At 38.9% G+C, this 19,172-nt stretch overlaps 1 protein-coding gene across 2 annotated transcripts in view; it reads left to right on the top strand.

Annotated features, from left to right (window-relative positions):
• Nucleotides 1–19,172, top strand: part of GRAMD1C (GRAM domain containing 1C) — a 100,495-nt gene that overhangs the window by 30,649 nt on the left and 50,674 nt on the right. For both annotated transcript variants that reach the window (XM_032299019.1, XM_032299020.1), the window contains 3 exons: nt 2,334–2,437; nt 3,172–3,267; nt 9,785–9,865. In XM_032299019.1, the coding sequence (XP_032154910.1) occupies nt 2,334–2,437; nt 3,172–3,267; nt 9,785–9,865 (281 nt within the window). The remainder of the gene's footprint in view (nt 1–2,333; nt 2,438–3,171; nt 3,268–9,784; nt 9,866–19,172) is intronic.

Raw genomic sequence — 19,172 nt, 5'->3', positions numbered from 1 at the left:
CTTGTAATCCCAGCTACTCAGAAGGCTGAGACATCGCTTGAACCCAGAAGGTGGAGGTTGCAGTGAGCTGAGATCACTCCACTGCACTCCAGTCTGGGTGACGGAGTGAGACCGTGTCTCAAAACAACAACAACAACAGCAACAACAAAGAAACACTAGAAAAAGTCTGCTGATATATATCAAATAGTCTTCAGTTAAAATAATCCAAGTGGTTACTATGCCTTTAAACAAGTTAATGTAAAATAATACAGTGGTTCTCAAAGTGTGGTCTATAGACTAACAACGCTGTCAGTACCTGAGAGCTTGCTAGACACACAGACTCACCCCAGAACTATTTAATCAGAAACCTGGGGGAGGGGAGGCCTAATAATATGCAGATCTGTTTTTTTTTTTTTTTTTTTTTTTTTTTGGAGACGGAGTCTTACTCTGTTGCCCAGGCTAGGGTGCAATGGCATGATCTCAGTTCACTGCAGCCTCCGCCTCCTGGTTTCCAGCGATTCTTGTGCTTCAGCCTCCTGAGTAGCTGGGATTACAGGCATCCACCACCGCACCTAATTTTTGTATTTTTGGTAGAGACAGGGTTTCACCATGTTGGTCAGGCTGGTCTCGAACTCCTGACCTTGTGATCTGCCTGCCTTGGCCTCCCAAAGTGCTGGGATTATAGGTGTGAGCCACTGTGCCTGGCTGAAATATGTGTTTTATGTCAGCTATGTATTTCTGATCTGAACCTGAATTGATAAAATAATTTGGTGGTTTGGAAAAAAATTTCAGGATATTTCAAGGTGACCTTTAGCCCAATCTCTGTTTTAGTAATGAATACTTGTTAATGGGTAACCTAATCTGCTTAATTATTTACAAGAAAATTTTGTTTGGTGGCACCTCAGTTTTATTTTGCTGATGGAAGCATTGTGAAAGACTGAATTACTTTGCTCAATTTTTAGTATTTGCTTAGACATTTAACATGACTAAATGGAAACATTTTGAGATTTATGCAACATCTACCTAAAATTGCTAATTAGTTTGTAGGGTTTTAAAATTTAGCAGTTAACCTAAATCTCCTCGTAACAGCCCTTTATGTCTTACATTATTAAGAATTTAGCAATATAGTTTACATTTGTCATAGAACCAGATCTTAACCTTAGAAGCATGGTATTAACTTGTTTGGCAGGCAGACTTGATTTTGCTGGACTTTAGTGGTGAGGTGGAGAGAATCAATTTTTTTTTTCTTTTGGAGATGGAATCTCGCTCTCTTGCCCAGGCTGAAGTGCAATGGCATGATCTTGGGTCAGTGCAACCTCCGCCTCCCAGGTTCAAGCGATTCTCCTGCCTCAGCCTCCTGAGTAGCTGGGATTACAGGTGCCTGCCACCATGCCAGGCTAAGTTTTGTATTTTTAATAGAAAGCGTTTCCCCATGTTGGCCAGGCTGGTCTCGAACTTCTGACCTCAAGTGATCTGCCCGCCTCAGCCTCCCAAAGTGCTGGGATCACAGGTGTGAGCCACTGTGCCCAGCCAAGAGAAACAACTTTGAAACTGACTTAAAATGTATACAATTTTCTGAGTCATCTTTGACCCCTCTTTACTCTGGTTTGATCAATCACCAATTCACCATCAGTATTACCTCCAAATATGTCTTATTCTACCTACTCTGTCTCTTAATATGGTCACCTTCTGGTCTGAATCACTGTCAACTTTTTTCTGGACTTCTAACTGATAGAATTAATTCTCACAGTATGAATAAAGTAACCTTTAACTATACACATCTGTTCCTATTCCTTCCACTTAAAGGTCATTGGTGGCATCTCATGACGACCACAGTATGCCATGACTTGTGAGAATTTACATGATCTATCTTCTGCAGCTCAAAGATCTAATAGTTCCTCCAATGTGCTGTGTTTCTTTCTACCAAAGGGCCTTTGCATGTGCTGTTCCCTCATGATTCTGCTGACCCTTTATTAATCTTTTCATGTTCAAGATCAGTGTTTTTTTAGGAGAATCCTTCCTGATATACACTCTCTGCCCTGCGCCCTTATACCTGCATAGCTCTTATTATATGCTCTCATAGGTTTCTCTACACTTGGGTCATTATCGTATTTATTTTTGTATTTATTTTCTGCCTTGCCTGTACATTGTGTTCTATGAAGGCAAGAGCCATTTCTGCTAATCCTAGTGCACAGCAAAACATCTGACATATGATATTCAAAGTATATGAAGGAATGAATGAATTAATGAAATGAACAAAAACTGATGACTTTCCCTGTGTCGAAATATAGTATAAGATCTCTTAATTTCTCAGATTTTTGTGACTAAACTGTCTCTTATTTTTGTGTATATAGATTATGCTTGTGCTCTTCAGAGGGACATTTTGCTTCAGGGACGACTATACCTTTCAGAAAACTGGCTATGTTTCTATAGCAACATCTTCAGATGGGAAACTACAGTAAGACATTTTGCATTTGATTTGTTGATACAAATAATTGCATAGAGATATATACAGTTCTTCTACAGTGTACTTTAGACGATTCCAAAGTAAATTTATATATATTTTTGCATCTATACTAGTGTGCATGTAAATACAAATGTGTTGTATATATAAGTGTATATTTTTCTGATTTATTTTTATTTTTATTTTTTTTGAGACGGGGTTTCACCATGTTGGCCAGGATGGTCTCGATCTCTTGACTTGTGATCCGCCCGCCTCGGCCTCCCGAAGTGCTGGAATTACAGTCATTCTGTAATTCTGTGAGCCACCGCGCCCGGCCTATTTTTCTGATTTAATACATTGAACTCCATTAGTATAGTTAGAGAAAGATATTTAGTTGAAAAAGGCTTGAACATATATCTTAATGGCTGCCAAAACCCCGTCTTAAGTGACAGACTGTCTGATTTTTGTTTGTGTGTTAATGTGGAATATGAACACCCACATGTCTTTTCACACTTTGTCCTAATGTTAGATTGAGGAGTTGATGGGGGAGAAGACTTCAGGGAAAAGTGCGTACCCTGTTTTTCTCAGAGAATGCAAGCATATACTTATTAATTCCTTCAGGTTGAAAAACCTGAAGAATATTCAACTGAGAAGTTGAATATTCTGGATTAGATTGATGTGATAACGTTGCATTTTATATTGTGTATGTTTCTGAAAAATACATTTAAAAAATTCTTTTGTGTGTTTAGATTTCTATTGCTTTAAAGAATATAACCTTCATGACCAAGGAGAAAACTGCTCGACTCATCCCAAATGCTATCCAGATAATTACAGAAAGTGAAAAGGTGAAAGACTTTTCTACCTTTGTTATATTACACAATGTGAAGAAAATCTGCCTCATACTCATCATCCATGTTGGGAATATAGGTAGTTCTTCCTGGAGTTAGGAGTATCTGATAGACATATGTTTAATACTAGAATTCTATATGCAGTTATATTAGTGGTTAATTAAATGACTGCTGACATTTTTTGTACTTTATAGGTTACAGAGAACTTTCACCCTTATTTTTCATTTTTCATTGTAAGAGGTAGGTAGGATAACATTAGCAAAATGTCCTTATTTCTAAATAATAATTCCATGAGTATTTTTCAGTCTGTAATAGCTGCACAATAGCAACTAATAAAAAATGCTTCCGGTGAACAGAGATTTGGATAGCAGACACATAAACACTAACCATTGTATTCTTTTTTTTAATGGCAGTTATCTTTAACTGACATAATTTTTATTATTCACCCATAATATCTGCTGTGTCTTTGTAGGGATATATCAAGAATATTTCTTAACCACCTGAAAAATTGGTTAGGACCTTGTGTGTGAGACATTAGAAGCGTAGTGATGAGAAAGAAAGGCCGGGCGCGGTGGCTCAAGCCTGTAATCCCAGCACTTTGGGAGGCCGAGGCAGGTGGATCACTAGCTCGAGAGATCGAGACCATCCTGGTCAACATGGTGAAACCCCGTCTCTACTAAAAATACAAAACATTAGCTGGGCATGGCGGCGCGTGCCTGTAATCCCAGCTACTCAGGAGGCTGAGGCAGGAGAATTGCCTGAACCCAGGAGGCGGAGGTTGCGGTGAGCCGAGGTCGCGCCATTGCACTCCAGCCTGGGTAACAAGAGCGAAACTCCATCTCAAAAAAAAAAAAAAAAAAAAAAAGAAGAAGAAAGAAAAAGGAGGAGATGAAGGAAGGAAAGAAAAAAAAAGGAAAGAGTATAAAAGAGGACGGCTAGGGAGGGAAAGAAAGATACAGGGAGAGTTTTGGGGGAGGTGGGGAGAGAGAATTAGTACCATGATATTAAATCTCTGTAATTATACTTTTTAATCTTGTGGAGATTCTTTTAAGTGCATTTTAAAATTTATCTTACTCTTTTTTTAGAGACAGGGTCTTGCTATGTTGTATAGGGTGGCCTTGAGCATTTGGGTTCAAGTGATCCCCCAACCTCAGCTTCCCAGGTAGCTGGGACTTCAGGTGTGCACCAGTGAGCCTGGCTATTTTTATTTTTAAACAGTCTTATCCCTACAGAACACTTCCAGATGCAGTACAAAGAACTTTTGCCCCTGCACTAATTGAGAATAAATTCTTACCCTAATCCTTCATCACCTTAGATATTCTGGCATGTACTTCCAACAAAGACATTCTTCTATATAACCACAATATAACCACCAACATCAAATAATTGTCACTGACCTGTTACCATCATTCAATTCTTAGACCCCATTCAGTTTCCATAATTATCTCAATAATATCCTTTATAGCAAACAGACTCAGTTCAGAAATACACGTGACATTTAGTAATCATGCTCTTTAATTTCCTGGAAGAGTTCCTTAATCTTTTCTTGACTTTTATGTCCTTGACACTTTTAAAGATTACAGGTCAGTTATTTTGTAGGATATCCCTCAATTTGTATTTGTCTGATGTTCCCTTGTGATTAAATTTAGGTTATGTAATTTTGGAAAAAATACACAGAGATGATGCTCTGTTCTCACCACTACATCCTATCAGATGGCACATGATTTTGATTTGTACCATTACTGATGATGTCTACTTTGAATATTTGATTAAGGTGGTGTCTGCAGACTTTATAATCTATTTTCTTTTGTAGTAATAAGTGTTTTGGGGAAAGGTATTTTGAAACCATGTAGATATACTATTCTTATCATACTTTAAATTTATTCACTCGTTTGCTTATGTCAGTATGAACTGGTGATTTCTTATCTTATTCAATGAATTATAAGCCATTACTATTATTATGTATTTTGTGGTCAGATTGTCCCAAATTTGGCCAGTAGGAGCCCCTGCAAGCTGGCTGCAGTATCCTTTTGAGTATTCTCAGTGCGTTTGAGCATTTTCCTATTTTTTTTGGCACAGGATATTTCAGGCTTTCCCTGCCCCAGCCCTGGGATCAGCCACTTCTACAAGGAATCCTGGTTTCTTTTAAGGGAAACTGAAATAAGCCAGTGTGTTCATTGCTATGGGGCTGGGGGAGGGATATCACTATTTTCAAACCCTTTAAGGTGGCATAATAAGGGTATACATTAAATGTATATAATTACACACACATACGCATAATACACACATACATATATGTACACACTCACTTATACATCTATCTATCCATCTGTCCATCTATCCATCCATCTATCCATCCATCCAAAACCGTGAATTCACATCAGAACCTCCAAGTCCCATCTAACACCACAGAGTTTATTTTCGTTTTCTTCCTTTCCAAATTTGTAACTCCCTTCCCTGGCTATGAGAAACCAGGCTCCCATTATCCTTAATATAGTTATTTATTTAACCATTAAGCCTTTGTGTAACCAATCTTCATCTCCACTGCCACCCCCTCCCACAGGGATGCTCATTACCCAACTTGGTTTCTGACACTTAGAATCAGGGTGCTGCCCATCACACCACAACCTAGACGCTCTCATCATGTAAAAACTCTCCATCGGGCATGGTGGCTCACACCCATAATCTCAGCATTTTGGGAGGCAGAGGCCAGTGGATCACAAGGTCAGGAGTTTGAGAACAGCCTGGCCAGTATGGTGAAACCCCTTCTCTCCTAAAAATACAAAAATTAGCTGGGCATGGTGGCGCGTGCCTGTAGTCCCAGCTACTCAAGAGGCTGAGGTAGAAGAATCACTTGAACCTGGGAGGCAGAGATTGCAGTGAGCCAAGAATATGTCACTGCACTCCAGCCTGGGCGACAGAGTGAGACTCTGCTGCCCAGGCTGGAGTGTAGTGCAAAGCAAAATGAAACAAAAACAAAAACAAACAAACAAACAGAAAAGCTCTTTATCCTGCTTGGGCTGATACTCCATGCCAAGTTGCTTTACCCTCTGCCAGACTGCCCTCTACAGGGACACCCTCTGTTCCCTGCTTGTGCCAATTTGTCACTATGTGTGGTTGCTCTTCCCACCCTGCTCAGGCTCTGACACCCTAGCACAAGACCACCCTCATGGACTCTCCATAACACTATGCCGCCTCACCTGCTCTGGTTCTGACGTGTCGTTGTAGGGCATGCTCATTCGTGGCCACCCTTCACCATGCTTGGTCTTTGACACTTGACACCACCCACAAAACTACCCCTTACATGGCCAAACTCTTCGCGCTCTGACTCCCCATACTTTTTTCACCCTGTTCCTGTTCTAATACAGTTCTCCGCATCATCCCCATATGTGGAGACCCCTACTCACTTGGGCCCTGACACTCCACATGGGCAACCTTTCCTTGCGGATGACCTCTTCATTCTTTTCTGGTATTTGACACTCTGCTTTAGGCTACTGCAGCCCCTCTGTCCCTACCCACACTCCAAGTGTGGATGCCTACTTTCCTCTTTTCCACCAATAGCTGTAGGGCTGAACTGTTCAGGAATGAAAGAGGAAGACTTAAATATTCTTAGTTTTACAATTAATATATAATATACCTTTTCATTTTTTAACAAAATCATCAAACAAGTTCAAAACTAACATCTTCATTCCATACCCATAATCACCAATTCCATTTTCTTTCTAGAGGCAAATGCTATCAGTTTGGTATGTATCTTTTCAGACCTCCTTCCTTTGTAGTTACATACCAGGCATGCATATATAAATGCATAGTTTTGCTCTTTTTTTAGAAAAGTAAATGTAATCTTATTTTCAATTATTTCATCAGCTCTGCTTTTAAAAAACAAAAACAAAAACATTATCTCCTGCAATTGTAGGTCAGCACATGTAGATAGACCCACCTCTTTTTTCAAAAGTACTGTATAGTATTTCATAGAACGGCTATACCATGATTTCCTTTACAATTAATTTATTTCTAATATTTTGTTATTACAAACAGTGCTGTGGTGAATACCCTGACCATGCCCCATTAAGCTCACATGTGACTGTTTCTCACATATGTATTAGAATTTCAGGATCAAGCATTTAAATTTTAATAACGACAGTAACAGACAGCATTTACCAAACAGTTACTGTTATCTAGACACTGCCTTAAGTTCTCTATGTATATTTTCTTATTTCTTATAAAGATCCACTATGATAATTCTCATTTAGCAGATGAGAAAACTAAAGAAAAGAAAAGTGACCCTATTCACAGAACTAACAAGAGGTGATAGAACAAGAATGTAAACCCAGTTCATTTAATTGCAGAGACCCTGGTCTTAACTTCCTCACTACGTTAACTCAATGATTTCATTTTTCCATCATCATGGTAATAAATTCTGTACAACTAAATATTTACCCCTTTTTTATACTCTGTGATGAAAGGAAGATTAATCATAACAATTTTAGGTTTTTTAGGCTCTAGAATACGTTCTGTGCCCTAGCAGCTTGGAGATATCATCAGCCAGAATCCTTCCCAAACTCATAAGAAGGCTATTACTGAATCGAGATTTATGTTATGATATTTATTTATTTATTTATTTATTTTTATATTTATTTATTTTGAGACAAAAGTCTCTCTCTGTCTCTCAAGCTGGAGTGCAGTGACCCGATCTCGGCTCACTGCAACCTCTGCCTCCTGGGTTCAAGTGATTCTCCTGTCTCAGCCTCCCGAGTAGCTGGGATTACAGGCACCTTCCACCACACCTGGCTAATTTTTTTTGTATTTTTAGTAGAGGTGGGGTTTCACAGTGTTAGCCAGGATGATCTCCATCTCCTGACCTTGTGATCCGCCCACCTCAGCCTCCCAAAGTGTTGGGATTACAGGCGTGAGCCACTGAGCCTGGCCTTATTTATTTATTTAATTTATTTATTTGAGACAGAGTCTCACTCTGTTGCCCAGGCTGGAATGCAGTGGCACAATCTTGGCTTGCTGCACCAGGTTCAAGCAATTCTCCAGCCTCAGCCTCCCAAAAATCTGCGACTACAGGCATGCGACACCACGCCCAGCTAATTTTTGTATTTTTAGTCAAGACAGGGTTTCACCATGTGGTGAGGCTGGTCTTAACTCCTGACCTCAGGTGATCTGCCCACCTCGGCCTCCTAAAGTGCTGGAATTACAGGTGTAAGTCACCCCACCCAGCCGAATCAAGATTTATTAATATGTTTTTGAGGTTGGATATCTAGCAAGGAATAAAAGAAAGGTAGTAATTTATGTAGATTATCCAGAAAGCTGGGCGATTTAAGGAGTTGGAAATGTGGTGGTTGTACCTGAGAGTAGAAAAACTTAATACTAAGCCATTTAGTAGAAGAAGTGGGAATTAGCAAGAATATTGCAGTAGTGAAAATGAGACAGACTAGGAGAATTTTAAAATCTATGTATCTGAATGCAGGATTGTAAGATTATTATAATTAAGCAAAATAATTAGGCCTAAGAAAAGGGAATAGGGAACAGCAAGTGATTATTAGGTCACATATTATGTATATAATTCTATTTGGAAAAGATTCTGGATATATCTTCTTTGTAAAAAGCTTTGCTTTCTGAAGAATGTATAGCAAAGTTTTAATTTAATGAATTAGAAAGTAGCACTCTAAAATCTTTCTATGAAAAGCATTAACATCCAAAATATTATCTGTTTGATATTTTACTTAATAAAATAACCTAATCCAGCACAGAACTGAGCTTTCTCCTTCCTAAGCGTAACTGCTCAGCCATGAAAGGTCACTGACTAGGGAACTGGAAGAGATGAAACACTGAGAAGACTGTATTTAGTGCTGCCTTGTTGCGTTTTCTTATAAAAGCCTATTTTAAAATGTGACTTTGCAAAAATTAATTAAATGAAATGTGGAATTATGGATTGAAACATGCTACTTTTCTTCTATGGCATTCAAATAAAAGTGCAGTGTTAGCATGGGTGGTTTATATCTATAATCAGCAGAGAGAGGTATTTCTGGAGTTTTTAGTAGACCGTGAAGACTGATACAATTAAAAATTAAGACCCTACAATCTATCTCTAAAATCCACAGGTATTTTTTTCTTATTTTTTGTGTATACTTGGCTCAAATGGCAACTAATTCATATCTCTTTGCAAAGTTCAGAATAAAATAAAGTTTTCATTTTTAATGATTTTATTTAGATTGATTTCGATAGTTAAACTGATAAATAGCTACCTATTTCATGTTCCCATTGCTAGTAAATACTGACAAAATTGTGTTTATTGAAAGACACAATTTGCAAAGACACCTCGTTCATATAGCAACTACCTGCGTTTCTTCTATTATAATAAAATGTTAAATAAAAATAGTATACAAAGTAGGCAGTGTTGACCTACTAGTTTGTTTTAATCATAAGGAAGTCCCCATAGACCTTCATGACAGATGCTCTCCTCTTATTTTCCGTGACACTAAACTTGTCCTATTATTTTTCTTTGCAGTTTTTCTTCACATCTTTTGGTGCCAGGGATAGAAGTTACCTCAGTATCTTTAGGTTGTGGCAGAATGTGTTATTAGATAAGGTAAGTGTTCACATCAGAGGCAGTTGCTTATTATAAGAACCACCTATTGTGTATCTAATAGTATTTGTGAATAGAAGAGCTCATTTTTTTTTAAAATAAATTTGACTAGACAATTGAAATTCTAAGTGGAAACTTCAAGCAAAGCAAGATCTGTAGTTACAAGTTGTTAATTATAATCCCCAGGGTAACCACCAAGGAAATAAATAAAAATATATGTAGTAAAAGAAACATCAAAGGAATTAAAATGATACAGTAGAAAATACGTTTTTAATACATAAGAAGGCAGTAATGATGGGACACAGGGACAAAGATGACACAGGACATGTAGAAAACAAATAGCTAAATAGTCATTAAACATACGTGGATTAAACACTGCAACCAAAAGACAGAGATAGGCAGAATGGAAAAGTATGTGAACCAAGCAAGGCACGGTGGCTCATGCCTGTAATCCTAGCACTTTGGGAGGCTGAGGTGGGCGGACTGCTTGAGCCTAAGAGTTTGAGACCAGCTTGGGCAACATGACAAAATCCTGTTGCTACAAAAAAATACAAAAATTAGCTGGGCATGATGATGTTTACCTGTAGTCCCAGCTACTTGGGGGGCTGAGGTGGGAGGATCACCCGAGCCCGGAAGGTCGAGGCTGCAGTGAGCCATGATTGTGCCACAGCACTCCAGCCTGGATGACAGAGTGAAACCCTGTCTCAAAACAAATAAACAAACAAACAAAAAACAGGACCCAATTATATACTGTACATAAGAGACAAATGAGATTCAAAGGCACAAATAGATTGAAAGTAAAAGGAAGATGATACACCATACAAACAGTAATCAAATCAGAACAGAAGTGAATGTGGCAATATCAGACAAAATAAACTTTAAGAAAAAAATTATTAGAGACAAGGAGGAATAAAGGGTCGATTCATCTGGAATTCACAACAATCATAAACATATATAGACCTTGCACTGAGCCCCAAAATATACAAAGCAAAAATTGGCAGAATTGAAGGGAAACAGACAATTCAACAATAAAACTTGGGGCCGAGTGTGGTGGCTCATGCCTGTAATCCCAGTACTTTGGGAGGCTGAGGTTGGTGGATTGCTTGAGTCCAGGAGTTCAGGGCCAGCCTGGGCAACATGGCAAAACCCTAACTCTATTTGTTTAAAATATAATTTAAAAAAATGTTGGAGAATTCAATACCCCACTTTCAATGGTGGATAGAATAATTAGACAGAAGATCGACAGAAAATATAAGACTTGAACACTACTATAGACTAACTAAAAGACATCTTTGACACACTCCACCCCATAATAGCAGAATATATATACCCTTTTCAAGTGCATATGAAACATTCTCAACATTCTACAGAATAGAAGATATGCTAGGTCATAAAACAAGCATCAGTACCTTTAAAAGCATTGAAATAATACTAAATGTGTTCTCTGAGCACAATGACATGAAATTACAAATAAATAACAGAAGGACTTTTGGAAAATTCACAAAAAGTGGAAATTAAACAGAATACTCCTAAATAACCAATGGGTGAAAGAAGAGATCGTGAGGGAAATTAGCAAATACTTTGGGTTAGATGTAAACAAAAACATAACATACCAAAACTTATGGGATGCAGCTAAAGCAGTATTTAGAAGGAAATTTATAACTGTAAACATCTATATTAAAAAGGAATGATGGCGAATCAACCTGTATTTCTGCCTTAAGAAATTAGAAAAAGCACAGCAAACTAAACTCTAAGGAAGAAGAAGCAAGGAAATAATAAAGATTACAGCAGAAATGAATGAAGGAATAGAAAAATAGGCAACAGAATCAAAAGTTTTTTGTTTCTTTTTTTTTTTTTTTGACACAGAGTCTTGCTCTGTAGCCTACGCTGGAGTGCTGTGGTGGCACGATCTCAGCTCACTACAACCTCTGCCTCCCAGGTTCAAGTAATTCTTCTGCCTCAGCATCCCAAGTAGCTGGGACTACAGGCGTATGCCACCACGCCTGGCTAATTTTTGGTATTTTCAGTAGAGATGGGGTTTCACCATATTGGTCAGGCTGGTCTCTAACCCTGACCTTAGGTGATCCACCTGCCTTGGCCTCCCAAAGTACTGGGATTACAGGTGTGAGCCACTGTGCCCGGCCCAAAATGTTGTTTCTTTATAAAAAATGAAAACTGACAAACCTTTAGCTAGATTAACCAAGAAAAAAATGAGAGAAGACTAAAATTATAAAATTCAGGACTGAAAGTGGTGAAAATACTACTAATCTTACACAAATAAGAAAATTATAAGGAAATATTATGAATAATTGTATCCAACGAATTGTTTACCCTAAACGAAACGGACAAGTACTTTCTGAGTAGAAAGTCACAAACTACCAAAACTGACTCAAGTAGAAAGACAGAATTTGAATAAGACCTATAACAAGAAAAGAGATGGAATTAGTAATAAAGAACTTACCACAAAGAAAAGCCCAGGCCCAGATGGCTTCATTGGTGAACCAGCTGTTTACAGTAGAATTAACACCAGTTCTTCACGTAGTATTCTAAAAATAGAGGGAACACTTCATAACTTGATCTATGAGTACAGTATTACCTTGACACCAAAACCAGACATCACAACAAGAAAACTCTAGACCAGTATCCCTTATGAGCAATGACACAAAAGTCCTCAACAAAATATTAGCAAACCAAATCCAGCAGCATATAAAAAAGGTTATATACCATTACCAAGTGGAATTTATACAAGTTGAACTCAAAGCAGAGAGTAAAATGGTGGTTGCCAGGGGTAGGAAGAAATGGGGAGATGTTTAAAGGGTACAAAGTTTCAGTTATGCAAGATGAATGAGTTCTGGAGATCAAGTGTGCAGCATGCTGACTATAGTAAACAATACTGTATTGTGTACTTGAAATTTGCTAAGAGCGTAGATCTTAAGTTTTTATCAGTACAAAAAAAGAAAGAAGGCAAGCAAATCATAACTACATGAGGTAATGGATGTGTTAATTAACCTGATTGTGGCGATCACAATGTATATATATATCAAAACATCCAGTTGTATACCTTAAATATGTACCATTCTTATTTGTTAATTAAACTTCAGTAAAGCTGAAAAAAAATTTTTTAAGTACAAATGCTGTTGAGGATGTGGAGAGACTGGGTCCCTCAAGTATGTTGCTGGTAGGATTGTAAAATGATGCAGCCACTTTGAAAAACAGTTTGGCAGCTCCTCAAAATGTTTACCATAGAACTACTGTTCTTACAAAAACTTGTACCTCAATGTTCACAGCAGCATTTATTATTCATAATAGCCAAAAAGTAGAAACAATCCAAATGTCCATCAAATGATTAATGTATAAATAAAATGTATATCCACACAATGGAATATTATTCAGTAATAAAGAGTAGTGAAGTACTGATACATGCTACAACATGGGTGATTCTTGAAAACATAATGCTAAGTGAAAGAAGCCAGTCACAAAAGAACACATACTGTGGGATTCTATTCTTATGAAATGTTCAGAATAGGCAAATTCATAGAAATAGGAATAGTAAAGTTATTTCCAGGAGGAGGGAGTAATGAGCAGTGACAGAAGATGGAGTCAGGTATCTTTCTGGGTTGACAACATGTCCTGAAATTAACAGTGATGGTTGTTTAACTCTGGATATGTGAAAACCCCCTCAATTGTACACTTAAAGGGATGAATCTTATGGTATGTGAATTATAGCACAGTGAAGCTGCTATTAAAAGAAATGGTTTAAGGGGAACAGTAGAGATTTCCAGCAGATAAGAAAGGCTCTTTCTTTGTCCCTGGCAGGTGGGAACTGAACCTCCTCTCCTCCCTACTCCCCAGCTAAGTACCTCCCTAAAGTGCACACATTTTAGGCTCCAGGGCTCTTTATGTTGAATGTCCTTTTGAACTCAGCAGCTGAGGACAGGCTCTCCCCAGCAGCACCCAATTCAAATGCTTTCACTTTGCTGGAGCGGGGATGTGTGGAGAAGTAGCCTACAGGTCTGAGGTGGGGAGGGGACAGAGGAGAAAAGTGGGTGTGGTTGAGGGGGCTTGCCAAGCCCAGCCTCTCTGGCCCTCAGGAAGGGAATAGAAGTGGCTAGCTTGGAAGCCCCAACTCCAAGCCCCTCCTGAGTGTCTCTGGGTGTTTGGGTGCCCTGCATCACTGGAGCCCTGTGCCCTTGCTCCTGGCCTGGGTGATGCTCACAGGGCAGGTCCACGGGCAGCAGGTCCTGCAGGGCACAGCGTCTACTACAAGGGCGTGGAGCAGTCATAGGTGTGTGCTCCTCTCAACTCAACCCTACGCTGCCCTTCCAGATTACGCTGTGGCAAGGAAGCCTCCTTCATCCACTGGAGGCCAGTAACATTCAGATTCATTGTCATTACTGTGGGATGCTTTATTCTAGCACTGGCTGAAAACTCCAGTGTTGCCATAGAGACCTGGCTACCCCACCCCCAAATACCAAGTTGTTGGGTACTCAGAATCCATGAGGCGCATTCCCTCATTCTAGCAAGGCACCAGCGACTTATTGCAGCCTACGCTTGGTTATATACTGTATCGCATGTCCTTCCAAAATGTGCTTATCACACGCAAGTGAGTTGGGATACATCCGTATAAAAACAGATATCTTCAGGGAAGTGATAAAGTTCAGGTTTACAGATAAGCCAAGGGAGAAACTGAGTTGTTCAGTTTAATGAAGAAGAAAGCTCTCTGAATTAGAGGAAGAAAGGGAATTCCAGGATACTGGAGGCCACCATAGCCAAGAAACACTGCATTTACTGGCTGGAAGTAAAATTTACCTTTCTTTGAAGAGATCCTGACATTATCTGTGATTTTGATGTATACACATGGAGGTATCACCATCTTCACAGTAGTCATACCTTTTAAATCTTTGGATCATTTGGTTATCTTTAACACTGAATATGCAACTCTATTTCAAGTGGACACTATATTCTCATTTTAATAAACAGAATGGTGTCTGTTTTTGCTCTACAAGAAGACAAAAATTTTTACGCATATATTATATGTTAAGTATTATATAGAACTTGAAGTTGAAGATGAGATCTCAACTTGAAAACTATCCTGAATGGAGTTTTAAGCACTGTGGAATTAACCCAGAAAAAAATTTAACATATAAGTATCTATAATAGCAATAATAGCAACTCCCATTTATGAAGTATTAGGTGCCAGGCACAATGCTAGGCGCTTGGTATAGTCTTGATAGTATTTATTTATTTATTTTGAGACAGAGTCTCATTCTGTCACCAGGCTGGAGTGCATTGGCACAATCTCGGCTTACCAAAACCTCCAGTTCTCTGGTTCAAGCAATTCTCCTGCCTCAGCCTCCCAAGTAGCTGGGACTACAGGTGCATGCCACCACGCCTGGCTAATTTTTTGTGTTTTTTTTTTTTTTTTTTTTGAGGCGAAGGAGCGCTCTTGTTACCCAGGCTGGAGTGCAATGGCACGATCTTGGCTCACCGCAACCTCCGCCTCCCGGGTTCAGGCAATTCTCCTGCTTCAGCCTCCTGAGTAGCTGGGATTACAGGCACGCACCACCATGCCCAGCTAATTTTTTGTAGTTTTAGTAGAGGTGGGGTTTCACCATGTTGACCAGGATGGTCTCGATCTCTTGACCTCGTGATCCACCCACCTCGGCCTCCCAAAGTGCTGGGATTACAGGCTTGAGCCACCGCGCCCGGCTATTTTTTGTGTTTTTAGTAGAGACAGGGTTTCACGGTGTTGGCCAGGATGGTCTCTGTCTCCTGACCTCATGATCCACCCACCTTGGCCTCCCAAAGTGCTGGGATTACAGGCGTGAGCCACCGCGCCTGACCCCTTTTAGTTTTTTAGTCATAAAGCCACATTGGTTGGATTTCTTGATCTTGTGTAATACTCTTTTAAAAAGGTTAAAAAAAACCTCATAAAATATACAGCATAGCTACAAAATTCGATTAAAACTTTTTAAATAATTTGAATAATACATTTAATATATATTAAAAATATTTTTGGCCAAGCATGGTGACTCATGCTTGTAATCCCAGAACTTTAAGAGGCTGAGGTGGGAGGATTGCTTGAGACCAGTTCAAGACTAGCTTGGAAAACATAAAGACCCCATTTCTAAAAAAATAACATAAAATAAGCTGGGTGTGGTGGTGCCTGCCTGTAGTCCCAGCTACGCAGAAGGCTTAGGTAGTAGAATCACTTGAGCCCAGGAGGTCGAGGCTGCAGTGAGCTGTGACTCTACAACTGCACTCCAGCCTGGGTGATAGAGTGAGACGCTGTCTCAAATAAATAAATAAATAAGTTTAGAATATTATATTTGTGTTATGTGTAATTAGGGAATCAAAATAAAAGTAATTATGTGTTACTTCTGCTTACTTCTTGTATGAGAAGTCCTTTAAAAAAGCAAATTAATCTAAAAAGTAGGTTTTTCATTAAAGGACTACAAAATGATAGTACAATTATGTTTGTGTGCATTTGTTTTATTTATTTTTCCAGTAAAATAAATCTACAAAAGAGTGAAAGAGCTGGAGCCAAATATGTTGCCTTTGAAAAAGAATGTTTTTAAAAGGACCATTTTTTTCCCCTTGTAAGACTACTTTGCGCCTAGCACTTTGGGAGGCTGAGGTTGGCTGGTCACCTGAGGTTAGGAGTTTGAGACCAGCCTGACCAATATGGTGAACCCTCCTCTCTACTAAAAATACAAAAATCAGCAGAATATGGTGGTGTACACCTGTAGTCCCAGCTACTCGGGAGGCTGAGGCAGGAGAATCGCTTGAGGTGGACGGTGTAGTGAGCTGAGATCATGCCACTGCACTCCAGCCTGGGTGATAGATCAAGACTCTATCACAAAACCAAACAGAAACAAAAGACTACTTTGATACATTGCTTCAGAAAGGACAGTTTATTTCTAATATTTGACCTAGTGAAACATTAAGTCCTCAGTGTTTAGACATGTGTTTAAACTGTCACTACAATCATTCGTGACATAATTTAGAGCACTTCAGTTTAATTCACTGTCTGTGAGTTTAGCTCCCATTCTCTAAACAGAACATTGAATATCTGGGATTCGTGGGGCCACACAACAGTGGCGGCATTATTTTTTAATACAAACAATTGATGTTTTCTCAGTCTTTGAAAGGAACTATGCAGTCATGGTTCAAGACAAGTTTTAGGCCCTTCCCACTCCACTCCTCAGCTCTTTCTCCTCATTTGTGCCAGCCCCCATCCATGTTCTATACCAGAGCCAAGCACAGTCCTGCTTTGTTTTTGTATGGTCTGTACACAATGACTAGTTTTACATTTTTAAATTGCTGAAAAAAATCAAAAGAATAATATTTCATGACATGTGGCAATTATATGAAATTCAAATTTCAGTGTCCATAAATAAAGTTTTATTGGAACACAGCCATGCTCATTTGTTTATGTATTTCTATGGCTGCCTTTCACACTACAACAGCAGAGCTGAGTAGTTGTGACAGAGACCATATGGCCCAAAAAGCCTAAAATATTTACTATATGGCCCTTTACAGAAACAGTTTGTCGAACCCTGAACAATACTACAGCCAAAGTTATCTTTAAAAAAAATATATGCTTGCTTATTTTACCTTCCTGCTTAACACCCATTGCCCCTGGAATAAGAATCTGTCAATTTCTGTAGGAACCACATAATCAAGACCCTTCCTACCTCTCCACCTACATCTTAATATACGCACCCATTCTTGTCATCTTGAATGTTCTGCTTTTTTTTTTTCATTAGGTCTTCAAATGTTCTTTCTGCCAGGAAGTTGTGACCCTCTTATTCCCACTCTCGCTCTCATTAATAAACCTGAAGTCAGGTTCATTGTTTTAGTTTCCTGTAACATCTTGAACTTCTGTAATATGCATGACAGTTACAGTTGTTTGTCCTATTTCCGTTCGCCTTGTTTAACTATAAACCCTTGAAGACAAGGACCTTGTAGGTCCACTGACAATTTCGGTGTTTCCCACATAGCTGCTTTGGCATACATTGTGGTTTACCAAGGACAGTCTGAAACTGTCTGTGTTCAGGCCTCTGTCAAAGTAAATATTGTTCTTCCCTTACTCTCAAAAGTGTGCCAGTTTGGACAATAAATTATATATTAGCTGTAACGAATGCTCAATAAATGCTTTTTGAATGACTTAATTCAGTAGAACTTCAATGATTTGGAGTCCAAATAATTACCACTCTTAACAAGGTACTATAAATTCTCTTAGTTCAAGGAAAAGGTAAAGGATAGGGGGAAAACACGGACTTTTCTGAAACATTTCAGAAACAGCATTCAGGGCATACCCTAAGTTCAATGTATGTTTAACTCAATTTCTTTAACCTTCAATATGTGCGTTGAGAACAAATGATTATCTTGAAACACTAAAGCATCCTCGGTTGCCAGAAGAAATATTATTTTCTATATACTTGAATTACTAAGAAAATAGGGTTCATATGTAAGGTTATCAGTAGTAACAAGGGTTAAATTTTAAAATATTTTTTTATTAAGGCTCAATTAATTATTTCGTATTCCTACTGATGTTCTTGTATTATTGTATTTAGAATTACTGATATTGGTGATATAGGCAGGATGTATGAAGAAAATCTACTTTTGTACTGTTTTTGTCTTAGCAAGGTAATAGTGGTCTCTCTCGGCAGCACATGGGGGCTACGGGGGAGCTAGCTCTCTTTGGAAACTTAAAGTTTTTTATTTTTTTTTAAGAGGTGGGGTCTCACTATGTTGCCCAGGCTGGAGTGCAGTGGCTGTTCACAGGCACAATCCCACTACTGATCAGCATGGGAGTTTTGACCTCTCCGTTTCCGACCTGGGCCAGTTCACCTGTCCTTAGGCAACATGGTGGTCCCCCACTCTCAGAAGGTCACCATATTGATGCCAAAGTTAGTGCAGACACCCAATCATCATAGCGCATGACAGCCCAGAACTCCTGGACTCAAGTGATCCTCCAGCCTCAGCCTCCCGAGTAGCTGGGACTATAGGCACACGCCACCACACCTGGCAAGGGTATATTCTAAAAGTGAATATTTACATCCAGGGCCTAAAAGAGCAGAAATCTGCACTCAGAGACAGGATGGCTTTCCATCTTATTTCCAAATGGCAGAAGAAAGTAACGTATGTTAGATTCAGGGGTGAGGTAACGAGGGGAGCTTTTTAAATATATAGATGTATGCTGTCTAAATTCTGATACATGTCATTTAGTTTCTATTTTGGGAATCACTAAATAGAAGGGTGACAGAAGGGTGTCCTGTTCCTTAGGTGTATTGGGGAAAAAGGG

Source organism: Sapajus apella, unplaced genomic scaffold (assembly GCF_009761245.1).
Source record: "Sapajus apella isolate SASKATOON/1434 unplaced genomic scaffold, GSC_monkey_1.0 scaffold40, whole genome shotgun sequence".
Classification (NCBI taxonomy): Eukaryota; Metazoa; Chordata; class Mammalia; order Primates; family Cebidae; genus Sapajus; species Sapajus apella.
This window is presented reverse-complemented; position numbering and strand designations above follow the sequence as displayed.